General features: G+C 44.3%; 1 protein-coding gene across 4 annotated transcripts; it reads left to right on the top strand.

The window, feature by feature from the left end:
* Window positions 1-330: 330 nt before the first annotated feature.
* On the top strand, window positions 331-5,388 carry SSBP1 (single stranded DNA binding protein 1). Of its 4 annotated transcripts, none has more exons than XM_052788812.1 (7): window positions 349-458; window positions 1,012-1,098; window positions 1,670-1,739; window positions 2,699-2,839; window positions 3,504-3,591; window positions 3,817-3,905; window positions 4,001-5,201. In XM_052788812.1, exons 1-7 carry the CDS (start codon window positions 435-437, stop codon window positions 4,147-4,149), a joined length of 648 nt encoding a protein of 215 aa, XP_052644772.1. In that variant the 5' UTR covers window positions 349-434; the 3' UTR covers window positions 4,150-5,201. The 4 variants fall into 4 exon arrangements, with proteins under 4 accessions (XP_052644773.1, XP_052644775.1, XP_052644772.1 ...); XM_052788814.1 differs by lacking the exon at window positions 4,001-5,201 and adding an exon at window positions 5,215-5,388 and having other exon boundaries at window positions 360-458; XM_052788813.1 differs by lacking the exon at window positions 1,012-1,098 and having other exon boundaries at window positions 331-458; window positions 4,001-5,198.
* The last annotated feature ends 6,116 nt before the right edge of the window (window positions 5,389-11,504 follow it).

The following is an 11,504-nucleotide window of genomic DNA, read 5'->3' as shown; positions in this document are numbered from 1 at the left end:
TCTTTTTTACCGAAGACGGCGTGACTTTTTCCTTTTTCCTCTGGGCCTCCGGGAGATCTCAGTCACCCGTGGGCGAAGGTGTGGCCGTGGGTGGCCGGGGGCAGCTCCCCGCTCCTGCCTCCGCTCGAGGCCGCGCCGTTCCCGCCCGTTCCCTGAGGGGCCGCGGAGCCGGCCGGCCGGCGGTGCGCTGCCCTCCCCTCTCCTCTCCTCCCCTCTCCTGTCGCGGGCCCCCGCAGCACGGCCGGCGGGGGAAGAGGGGTCGCGTTTCCGCCCGGCCCCTCTTTGGCTCGGCCCCGGCCGTTCCCTTCCGCTTCCGGCGGGCTGCGGGCGCTCCGGCGGGAGAGGTGCCGTGGGACGGGGGTGCTGGCGGCGGGACGGGACTCCCTTCGGCGCCGCTTCAGCCCTGCTTTTCCCTCCGCAGGCGCAGCGGCGGCATGTGGCGGCGACCGGCGTGGCAGGTAGGGCCGGGCGGGGGGGGGGGTGGCGGTTTAAGGGTCCCATGAGGGAGCGGTGCTCGGGCCTTCCCCCTCATGGGGCCTTACGTCCCCGCGGTGCCCCGTCCCAGCCCGCCGCGGGGCTTGCAGTACCTTTCTCCTCATGGAAGGCGATTTTCGGCGCCGTCCCCAGCCGCGGCGTTACGGCGTGCGGGGCTGACGGAGGGTCCCCGAGCCGCTGGCCTCCGCAGCGCGGGCTGCAGGGGTCGGAGGAGCCTCTGCAGAGCGCGGGCTGTGCTACCTGCGAGCGGCTTTTCCTACACCAGCCGGCTGTAGCTGCCGCCGCCGTTACCGCAGCGCTGGAAACGTGATGTATTGAAAGATCTGGCTTATGCGTGGAACGAGTCTCGGGTGACTTGCATATACATCAGTGAACTGCAGAGGCATGCCAAAGAACTTCTGTTCTGCGAGTTGCATCTGCTCTGGTTTAGCTCCTCTGTTCAACACAGGACGGTCGGTCTCACTTTCCTTTTAAGTTTTGCAACCGCTTGTTATAAGAGATGATCTCTTTTTCCAGTTCCTGCGCACGGGCCTCTTACGGAGGTGTTCCTGGGTTTTTTTTTTCTCCTCCCCTCTTCTAGGACATGATATTTGCCAGCCTCAAGTCAGTTCCTTTTGTTTTTCTCGCTTGTGTTTAGCTGCAGCATGCAGGTTTTTTGTGGCCTTGATTTGCTGTTTGCTTGGGAGCGAGGGGTCATTAATGCATCATACTGCTTATGGCAGTGGGTAGATGTACATTTTGGGCACATCTTGTTGATCTCCAAAGAGAAACAGAAAGTTGATGAAACTATCAAAACTGTGTTTGTCTCCAGAAACTGAAGCCCAACCAACTAAATGACCCCTCCACTTCAAACCCCTCCCCCTCCTATTATGGATTACAGAAAAATAGTAGTTACTGCATGTCCCCAAAATAACGGCTGGTGATGTACCTTCAGGCCATGCTTTTTCCTAGGTAGCTTTTTCACCCCAATTTAACCAGATATTCTTCGAATAATCCCATTAGCTTCATTTAGCTGAACAGATTTCTTCCCTCATTCCCCCCACCCCCACCCCAAGTCACTGGGAAAGAATGTGCTTGCAAAACCTCTGTAAGTGTTCAGAAAACGAGGTGTAAAAGCACATGAATACTGTTCATGCTTTGCGTCTTGCAAACTAACATCTGTCTGTTCCTTCAGGTCCTTCGCCAGCTTCGCCAGTTTGTAAGGCATGAGTCCGATACAGTTGGCTCATTGGTACTCGAAAGATGTAAGTAGCTCCTGAGATGAAACTTAGCTGTTACTCTTTGTGGTTTGTAGCTCAGTTTTAGAATGGCTGAAATATGCCAGGAGAGAAACAGGTAGGAGTGGTAGCTCCTGAATGCGGTAACTAATGTGTTGTTTCAAACAAACAGACTCTTAAGTAGCTTCCTGTCTGGTCTTTGTCAAGTCAAGCAGCCCTTAAGGGGGGAAAAGAAAAAAGCCCTGACATGGAGTACATCCTGTAAAAGGCAGGTAGTTATGTTTTATCAATGGCAGTGAATTGGGTACGCTGTGTTTTCTAATAGCTGCCTTTAGGTGTCTCATGTGCTTGTTTCTCAGAGTCCCATGTGCCTGGGGGACTTGTTTGGGTGCTGCTGCCCCAGCATGATTTGCTCCAGGTGTATGCTTCAAACTTTACCATTCAGTTCATGTGCTCATTGTGCAACAGTGATGCTTCCCTGACCTCCTCCAGCTGTCCTTGAACAAGGAGAAGGAATAAATTGTGTCCACCTAGTCCTGGTACCTGTGTAAAAACTAGTGACCCTCTAATTCAGAGGATGCAATGTAATAATGCAATTTTGTTGTTTTCAAGATACTGTTTTAAGGACAAAACAATGCAGTGCTATGGTTTTATCATAATGAAAAAATAGAATTCAAGATATGTAAATGCAAAATAGTCTCAAGTGATATACGGATGTGTCTGTGAGAAAGATGACAAAGGAACAGAAAGAATAAAGAACGTTTAGCTTTCTAAATGAGCTGCTTTAGTGGTGATAATGATAGTACAGGCACAGTCAACCATCTGCAGGGCCTGAATAAGCCAAAAGTCACAAGAGCTTGAAAAATGGTTAGGAGGTGCAGAAAGTCATTGTTCTGGCCCTTGACAAAAGCTGCCAACTTATGACTTGCCATGATTTAGAAGCATCGTGATTCACCTGTATATGTATTTATTCTCTCGCGTTTCAGCCATGAATCGTGTTCAGTTACTTGGTCGGGTTGGACAGGACCCTATCATGAGGCAAGTGGATGGAAGAAATCCCGTTACCATATTTTCTCTTGCAACCAATGAGATGTGGCGAACAGGGGATAGTGATGTAACCCAGGGAGGTAAGTCTGCAGTGAGCAACGTGCTTCTGCCATGTTCCGAGGTCATGTTTGCCTATTCAGTAGCACCACGCTTTGTCTTCAGGCTGCCATGTAAATCTCTCGGGTGCTGGGAAGTTCCTCTGAGGTCAGTAGAGATGCCGGTGCATTCGTGTGTCTCTTACTGATCCCCAGCAGCATGTACTGAATAGAAATCTGCATGTCAGCCTTCCTCTGGAGGAGAGGAAAGAGCGCCAAGTCAGCAGTTTTTCACTGTTGGGGTTGTAGCAGAGTGTAGCAGGTTCCATACTCTTACTTGTATTCCAAGAGGAGAAAAAAAATTAGAATGATACATTTTCTCCTCGATTCTTCCATCAGTCTGCAGCTACAGATGTCTCTCTTTCTCTAACTCTTGTTTAATGTGGAGTGTGAGAGGAAAAAAATTCTAGTATGAGCACTGGCTTCCAGGAAAACTGATCTCTTTGTTTGAACTGTGCTTCTGCACGATACTTTCATTTGGACACAGATGAGTGGAACATTGAGTTCTAGTATGGAATGGGAGATTGAGTGCTAGTATACTTCCATTTTCAAATCACTCTTCATAATTTGAGAACACCAACCTGTTGTTCTGAGGCTTACATCAGAAAGAGGATTTGGTATTCAACTTTGTTATTTTTATGTAACTTAGGTGATATCAGCCAGAAGACAACATGGCACAGGATCTCTGTCTTCAGACCAGGCCTCAGGGATGTTACGTATCAGTATGTGAAGAAGGGGTAAGTAACCACGAATGTGGTTGAGGATTTAATGCCTTAATAATCAATTGATGTAACAATTATGGTGACCATGAGCTAAACCAAGATAGAAGTGCCATAAAATAAATTAGCAGACCTGCTACAAACAACAGATGCAAAAGTCTGTGTATTCAAAATCATATATAGAGGAGAAAACAGCAGTACAGTTCTCTGACCAGAACCAAATTCTTAATTTTTTTTTTTCAGTGCTCGACTCTATGTTGAAGGGAAGATAGACTATGGTGAATATACCGATAAAAACAACGTGAGGCGGCAGGCGACAACAATTATAGCAGGTAAGGAACAACATACCAAGGCCTACCTTGCTCCTTTAAAACGGAGAGGGGGTGGAGGACCTTTGAAATAGAGTGTGGTTTGTCTTCATCTTCAGTACCCACACTTGGGGATTTTGAGAGAACGAATAGGCTGTGTAACACTAGATGTCCTCTGGCACTGCTTAGGAAGACACAGAAAACGAGAGCATATAGTTGCAAACTGTTGCATTGTTTGCTCACACGAACCAGTTGGTGCAGGAGGTAGATACTGTGTGTTTTAAGAACGCTGGTACGTAGTGCTGCAGGTCAGGGAGATTTCTTCTCTAAGCAGAGTTTGTTTAGTAGCTTTGTCTCAGTTTGGCAGGGAATTTTTTCTTCCTGTTCAAGACTGGAGGCTTCAACTTGAAGGACCTCTGTTTGTGAAAGATGTTTTATGTGGCGGTAACTTGATGAATTTAGAAAGACCTCAGTCTGGTAGCCAGTAGTGGTAAGAAGAGCACAGAATGGACAGGGAGTAGACTTGTCCCTTGGGTAGACAACAATGAAGAGAACTGGGAAACTCAACTTTTTCCTTGAGCCTTTAAATAGTGTGAGCATTCTACATCATTGCTGTGGATAGAGCCACTATTGTGTGGCTTTTGAGAGAGGGCTAAAATAATTGTGTAGTAGAGCAAACATTTCTGTTACGTGGGTGTATCTAAAAAACTGGGCCAGAGGAGAAGGAAAAAAAAAACCAACCACAATTCTGGATGTTTCTGTTGTGCAGGCTCTTTAAAACAATAGTAATCAGACTTTCATGTGAACACTTCAGCTAGCAGTGCTATTGGTTGCTGTTGATAAATAGCTGGAGGGGAGAAGCAAATATCTTTTTAATTATTATTTATCTTAATGGTTTCTTCTTTGTGTTCAGTATCCCCAGTCTCAAGATGCTTTAGAAATTACTGAGACTTGATGAAATATGAGCTTCCTGTTGTCCCATAAGCTGATGACATGGTAGCGCATACTGAAAATGACAAAATAGAAAGGAAATAAGCTGTAGTCAAAGAATTAAACCATTATTTTAAAATGTTCCTGGTATCTTTGTTCTGCAGCTTTTCATCAGGCTTAGCACCCTTGTTTCATAGTATATATGGTCACCTTCAATTATCAGCTTTCTGGGGAGATAGAGCAAGAACCTGTATTGGACACTTTTTTATTTTATGAACTATTCTGTTCCAAAATACATGTCTTTGCAGCTTATTTTAACACAAATAGGTTGTCTTTGTGGATGTGCTGGCTTGCAACAGGGCAAAACAATCCTGGAGATTAAATTTTCTTTATTTCTTTTCAGATAATGTAATTTTTCTCAGTGATGGTGGTACGAAAGAAAAGGTGTGAAGTCGTTAGTGCTTGGACCCAGGCTATTTCATTCTTTTTGTCTTACAGAGCTTCATAATTCTGTAATCCATGTATACTGCTGTAGTTTCTTTAAGAAATAAATAAAATATTTGCTATCTGTAGGGTATCTCTGTGTGTTTTGTTTTGTTTTCCTGTGTGCTTTCTCTCTGTTCATCATCATTTGGATTTCTTTCTCTTTTGCTCTTTCTTAAGAGAAAAGGTAACCTAGGCAGCTATATTAATTCTTGAGCTGAGGAATATATAAATGGAAGTCATCCTTTGCATCTTCAGCCGTTTTCAAACCTTATATCCTTGGCTGCCTTAACAGTCTCTCTTTTGTCTTGTGGGGCCTGACAGCCTAATCACCTCTCACTGTTAACAGCCCACTTTTGTTCTATAGGTGTCATTCTCTGTTTTTCCTTAACTCAGTCAGTTAGACAGTAAGTTTAAAGCAGAGCCCTTGGCCTCAACTGGTGCTCAGCTTGAATTTTCTCTGTCACAGACCCGGAGGAGTCTGTGCATTTCCGTCTCCCCCTCCAGTGATCATAGCATTTGATCAAATCAGGTGTTGTCTTTCACCAAACCCTGTTTGGTCATGTGCTTAGGTCTTCATTATAATGGCATTTGACATATGATGACTCTATGATGACATCAACATTCTAATCCCAGTACCTTGTTACGGTGCTATGCCTATCGTTTGCCATCAGGAGGAGTTGGAGGAATGACTGCCTTGGCTGTTCCTTTTGAGAGGCCTGCAATAAATAGTGTGTGAAAAACATTCCCTGTCCAGGATTCTCAGTTAATGTGGGAGCAGCATATATTTTGCTTTAACTTTGTTTTATTGTCAGAAAGACAGAATTATTAGCATTGTTAGTAAAAAATTTCACAACTTAAAAGGTGTTTCATTCTATTACATGGAAAAGTGGTGAAATTCCCACTGTAATAGTGGGATGTGAACATGGGAACAAAAACGTTAGAAGTGACAATTTCCTGTCTTCAAAGCTGGTGGGGTTTTGTATCTCATCTCTCTGAGCCCAGTACAGAGCATGCTTATTTATAGTTTTTGCAGCTCTTCCCCCTACAGAATGATGATCTTGTTTATGCTGCTTTCTATGAGCATTGTCAGTACTACCAAAAACTTCAATTCTTTCAGTTCAGCATTTATTTCTGGTTGGAGTTAATACTTTTAACTAGTATCCTAGCCCCTGTCACTGGCATATTGAGGTGTTAGATGTATTGGAAATGCTTAGCTACTTAAATGGGTTGTTATCCACAGGAGGTTGTGGTACCTTTTTAAATCGGAAGTTCTGACTTTAATTCCCTTAACTACTTCTTGTTCAGTCTGGGCCTGTTGTACTGCTGGGAGTTGTGATGGTGCACTTCCATAGTAGTGATCCAAATACAGTTTGTGTTTGGTCCACACAAATTTTTTCCTGTTAGCTGAAAGCTGGGGTTTGTCTTAAACTTTCTTCATATCTAGGAGGCTTTGAGTGAATGTGCTAAGCCTCTGTTTGCTCAGTGGTTACCTCCTTTTTTGCACTCTGCTGTGGTGGCAGAGCTCAGCATAGCTTATGACAGTGTCTGCTTTGGAGCTTGGGAACTGGCTTTCTACTCTGAACTCAAGACTAGAAGTGGCAGCGCTGATTCCCTTCACCACTGCATGGGGAGTGGCCAGAACTGCCAGAACTCCTCTCAGCGACTGCCAAATGGCTCATGCTAATCTCTGCCCCAGCTCAGGATGAGGACAGAGCTGAGCTACACAAGGTATAGGATTAGGTGCCAACAAAGAAAAATATTTGCTCAAGAACTTAAACTTTTCTTGCTTTTCTGGTTGTTCTATTTGAAGTTGCTAGTACATGTTTAAAGATTGACCTGCTACAAAAACAACACATACCTACTTTGACAACACACTGTTTGAAAAGCAGTGCAGCATCTTGAGTGTTTATTGCAATTTTTCATTAGGGTGGAGTTTCACAAATGGTTCTGCATTAGCAATAGACATAGTTACAGCAAAAATAACCAATGGCAAAGGTAAGTTGTGCGTTCACCTCTTATGTCTGCTTTGTTGCTATCGGGCAAAGTTAATCTATAACTAAGTAATTTTGGTTATGAGAAAATCAGGTGTGAAATCAGCATTCCTATAGCATCTGGGTTGGTTTTTTTATGGCTAGGTACTTGTTCTGTGAGGAAGTGTTAAAGAATGGAAGTGGTATCCACTGAGTTAAATACAGTGATACCTTGTTTATAACTAGGCAATGAGTATTTTTCCATGCTGTCCCTTGATAAATGGCATTCAGCTTTTGCTTGTCTGTGTTAACCTCTTGTGTAAACTAGATTAGGCAAACCCAGATTGCTTGCATTAACCGGGACATTTAGAAGTGTTTGTCCTTAACAAGGAATTTATTTTACGTATTTATGGAGATAGATTGGTAGAGATAAAAAATAGAGATGGCTTCTTTTTAAAATGACAGAGCATTTTAACCAAGTATTTGTAGCATTTCTTAACAGCCCTGAGTTAGAGCTGTTCTGGTCTGCAACACAGCTCAACGCCACCCAGTTAGTTCTGTCAGTCTGGTGTAAGGTGTAGGAAACCCTCTTCTCCTGTGCTTGTTTCTGTGGCTGTAGGGCGCTGGTTTGAGGAAGACACCATGGGCATTGTGCCTGTGTCACACAGCAAAGAATATCTTCAACTTCAATTGAAGTGTGACCTGTATTTGGGAACACAGACACAATTCCCCCAACCCCACATAACACTGAGGGTAATGAGGGCTGTTTCAGTGAAGTGGGACTTGTTGTCTTTGGCTGAATCATCTTCTCTTGCTTCTGTTTCATGACTCATAATTTTTGCGGACAGAGTAACAGTATGAATTAAGAATGACCGAGGGCTTGGACTGGTATAGAATTGCTCGAGCTTTTTACCAGCAGGCTCGGGTTCTAACCTAGCCCAAAGACTTGCGTCCTGGTGACTGCACAGTGCCCTGCATGAAGGGAGTAGGTGTTTGAGCTCTGTCCCAGCTCTGCTGTGAAGACCAGCAGTGCCTGTAGTAGCCTGGTAAAAGCCCATGCAGAGAGGCCATGAATTGCAACAGCAAGAAAGCTGAATTAGTGCTTTGAGAAGTCCCTGGGTACAAGAGGTAGGAATATTCTGGTAAAGGGAACTTGTGTTTCTGTCAGTGTACCAATTATGTGGTTTTAGTAGTCAGCTGTCTCCAGTACTGGCAATCATGAGTTTTCATGTCAGAAAAGGAATATAATGCCAGGATTGTGGGAAGAAAACTTCACTATTCTCAAGCACACCTTCTATTTTTAACTCTGAAATTTCTGTGGTGCAAGCCTTTTTGCCAAGTAGTCGAGCATTTCTGTATGTACAAACTAAGACTTGGTGGCTGTTTTATCTTGGCGATGGTGAGCTTCTCCACACAGCGGTGTGATTCAGATCTCATTTACACAAGAAATTTGCTTTGTTAATGCATTGCCAGGTACTGGGTAGTGCCAGTAATGTGTTTGCACGTGACACACAAAGAAATCAACTTTCACGGGGTTTCTGCAGAGACATCCTCTTGTGGGATATGTGTGTTAGTGTGTGTGAGATTTCTTTCTTCTGTTTGTTGCTTTATGTCCCAGATGAAAAATCAGCTCATTACCATACTTTGCCATTTCAGAACCATCTCCAGCAACTACCGTGATTAGAAATTGATCGCTTGGTCATTCTTTGTGTTCTTAGTCCTGAACTTTTGGCCCTGTACTCTTTCAGAGGTGCTAAGTTTGTTGAAAAAACCTCTAACTACAGCTGTTTTCTATGGCTTTCAAGGGTTAAGATTTTTCATTTGTACCTGGTCAAAAACCTAGCAATTGTTATCCTATAGGTTCTGTTGCTATTTGTTCTTTTCTTGCTGGTTGACTTTTTAAACTTAGTTGAACAGAATGGCTGTAGAAAATGGATGGTTATCTTGATCCTGGTTGCCACAAGTTGGAAAAATATCATCTGTAAATATTTAATGAGCCTTTGTGCAACTGACCTGATCGAGAACTGAGTAATGATGCAGTCACAGGAGTCCCGGCTTTGGTAACCTGGATCTGCAAGGAAAAGAGAGCACCTTTCCTTTGCCGGGCTTTCTGTGACTTACTAGGCTTGTATTATTGCTAGCTTTTATCTTTGATGTTTAAAATAAGTGGTGTTTGTTTGGAGCTTTGCCTTAACAGCCTCCTCTTTGTCAGCTAGTTTGGTTTTCTGTGTGGGTTTTCTATATGTTTTTTCTGCGTGGGCTTTCTGCTCCTTGTAGAAAGGCAACAGAACGGTCAGTAAAAGAATGCTGAGCTCTCCCCTCAGCCCTATCTCTGCAGACAATAAACCTCCACCTTTTTATCTTCTTGTAGATTGTCAGTCAATTTTTGCACTACCCCCTGTGCTGGAGGGTGAGTTCAAACCCCGTGCAGAAGTCTGTGGTGAGGAAATGGTTTTACACAAAAGGAGAAAACAAAATGCTCTCAGAATTAGATGAGTTGGAACTTAAAAAATACTACTAAAGCTGCTCGAAGAGGAAAGTTATGAAACACGGAAAACCAGCCTTGATTTTCAGCTTGTTAGTAACTATTGAAATCTACAGTGTAAAATCCTCCAAGCAATATGGGAAAAAGTTAGGAGGGTAGCTGCGTCTGTATAATGTTTTTGCTGGTTTTGTGGTGCTTTCCACAGTGCCTGATTGCTGGTGTAGTGTCAGTTTGTGAGCAGCAACACATGACACATTAGACTGCTATACCATGTATTGTATCAGGACACTGAATAATTAATATTCTCTGGAAAGGATTAATTTCCTCCACTTTTGTTTCTTCCCTCTTGGTGCCCTGTACATGCTGCCAATTTTGAGCAGAAACTTGCTAATACAGATTGCTTTTCCCAGGAAGAACTGGTGCTGCAGCACAAAAACTTCAGTGTGGTCTATATGCTGTTAGTTGCCACCATACAGGGTGAATTGGTTATATTTCCTTGCAAAGTCTTGGGGAATTTTCAGGAACGTTGAAGCTCAAAAATGAGATGTAACCTTGAACACTAATTGTAGTAATATGGCAGGATCTGGGCAGGATGCCCAGTTACCAATGTCTAGTCACTAGTTACCAATATCATGTTTTATATTGGTGAATAGCCCCAGAAATGGATAGTCTCTGTGTTTCAAAATATTTCAGTCACCAAAGAAATCTCCCAAGATGCTTATGAATACTCAGCAGCACTGTGTACCACAGCGGCAGCTGTGCCTCAGTACCAACGTTACAAGAGGGCCTCCAGGGAAGTGCAGATGAGAGAGGGACACAATTTTATGTGATACAGGAAGAGTGGAAACCATTGGGAAAAGCAGTGTGCTGTTTACCCAGGGTGCCTAATTTCCCATGAGCGCTTTACCCAAGAGGGAATGACAGAAGTAAGCACTGTGCAACTTGTTTCCTAAATTAAGTATTTCTTCCTGAGAAATGTGTTAGGATGAGTATGCTGGTGTTGGCTGGGGTAGAGTTAATTTTCTTCGTAGTAGCTAGTATGGGGCTGTTTTGGATTTGTGCTGCAAACAGTGTGGATAACACAGGGATGTTTTTGTTACTGCTGAGCAGTGCTCACACAGAGCCAAGGCCTTTTCTGCTTCTTGTGCTGCCCCACCAGCGAGGAGGCTGGGGGGGGCACAAGGAGTTGGGAGGGGACACAGCTGGGACAGCTGACCCCAACTGACCCAAGGGATATCCCAGACCATAGGACGTCATGTTCAGCATATAAAGCTGGGGAAGAAGGAGGAAGGGGGGGATGTTCGGAGCAATGGGGTTTGTCTCCCCAAGTCACCGTTAGGTGTGATGGAGCCCTGCTTTCCTGGAGATGGCTGAACACCTGCCTGCCCATGGGAAGTGGGGAATGGATTCCTGGTTTTGCTTTGCTTGTGTGTGTGGCTTTTGCTTTGCCTGCTAAACTGTCTTTATCTCAGCCCACGAGTTTTTCCTCACTTTTACCCTTCCAATTCTCTCCCCCATCCTGCTGTGGGGGAGGTGAGCGAGTGGCTGTGTGGGGCTTAGTTGCTGGCTGGGGTTAAACCACGAAAACGAGAAAGTTCAGCCCAGTACTCTTGGTCAAATACCAGTCCTTAGGAGACCCTCGTCCTCAGCATGTTCAACAAATGAAGTTGCAGTCACCCAGTCAGCACCTTCTTCCTTTATAGTGGGTTTTATTTTGTTGGCTTACAAGGCAAACATGGCTCTCCCTTTAGG

Source organism: Harpia harpyja, chromosome 6 (genome assembly GCF_026419915.1).
Source record: "Harpia harpyja isolate bHarHar1 chromosome 6, bHarHar1 primary haplotype, whole genome shotgun sequence".
In the NCBI taxonomy this organism is placed as follows: domain Eukaryota; kingdom Metazoa; phylum Chordata; class Aves; order Accipitriformes; family Accipitridae; genus Harpia; species Harpia harpyja.
Note: the sequence above shows the minus strand (reverse complement) of the source record. Positions and strands in the feature narration are given on the sequence as shown.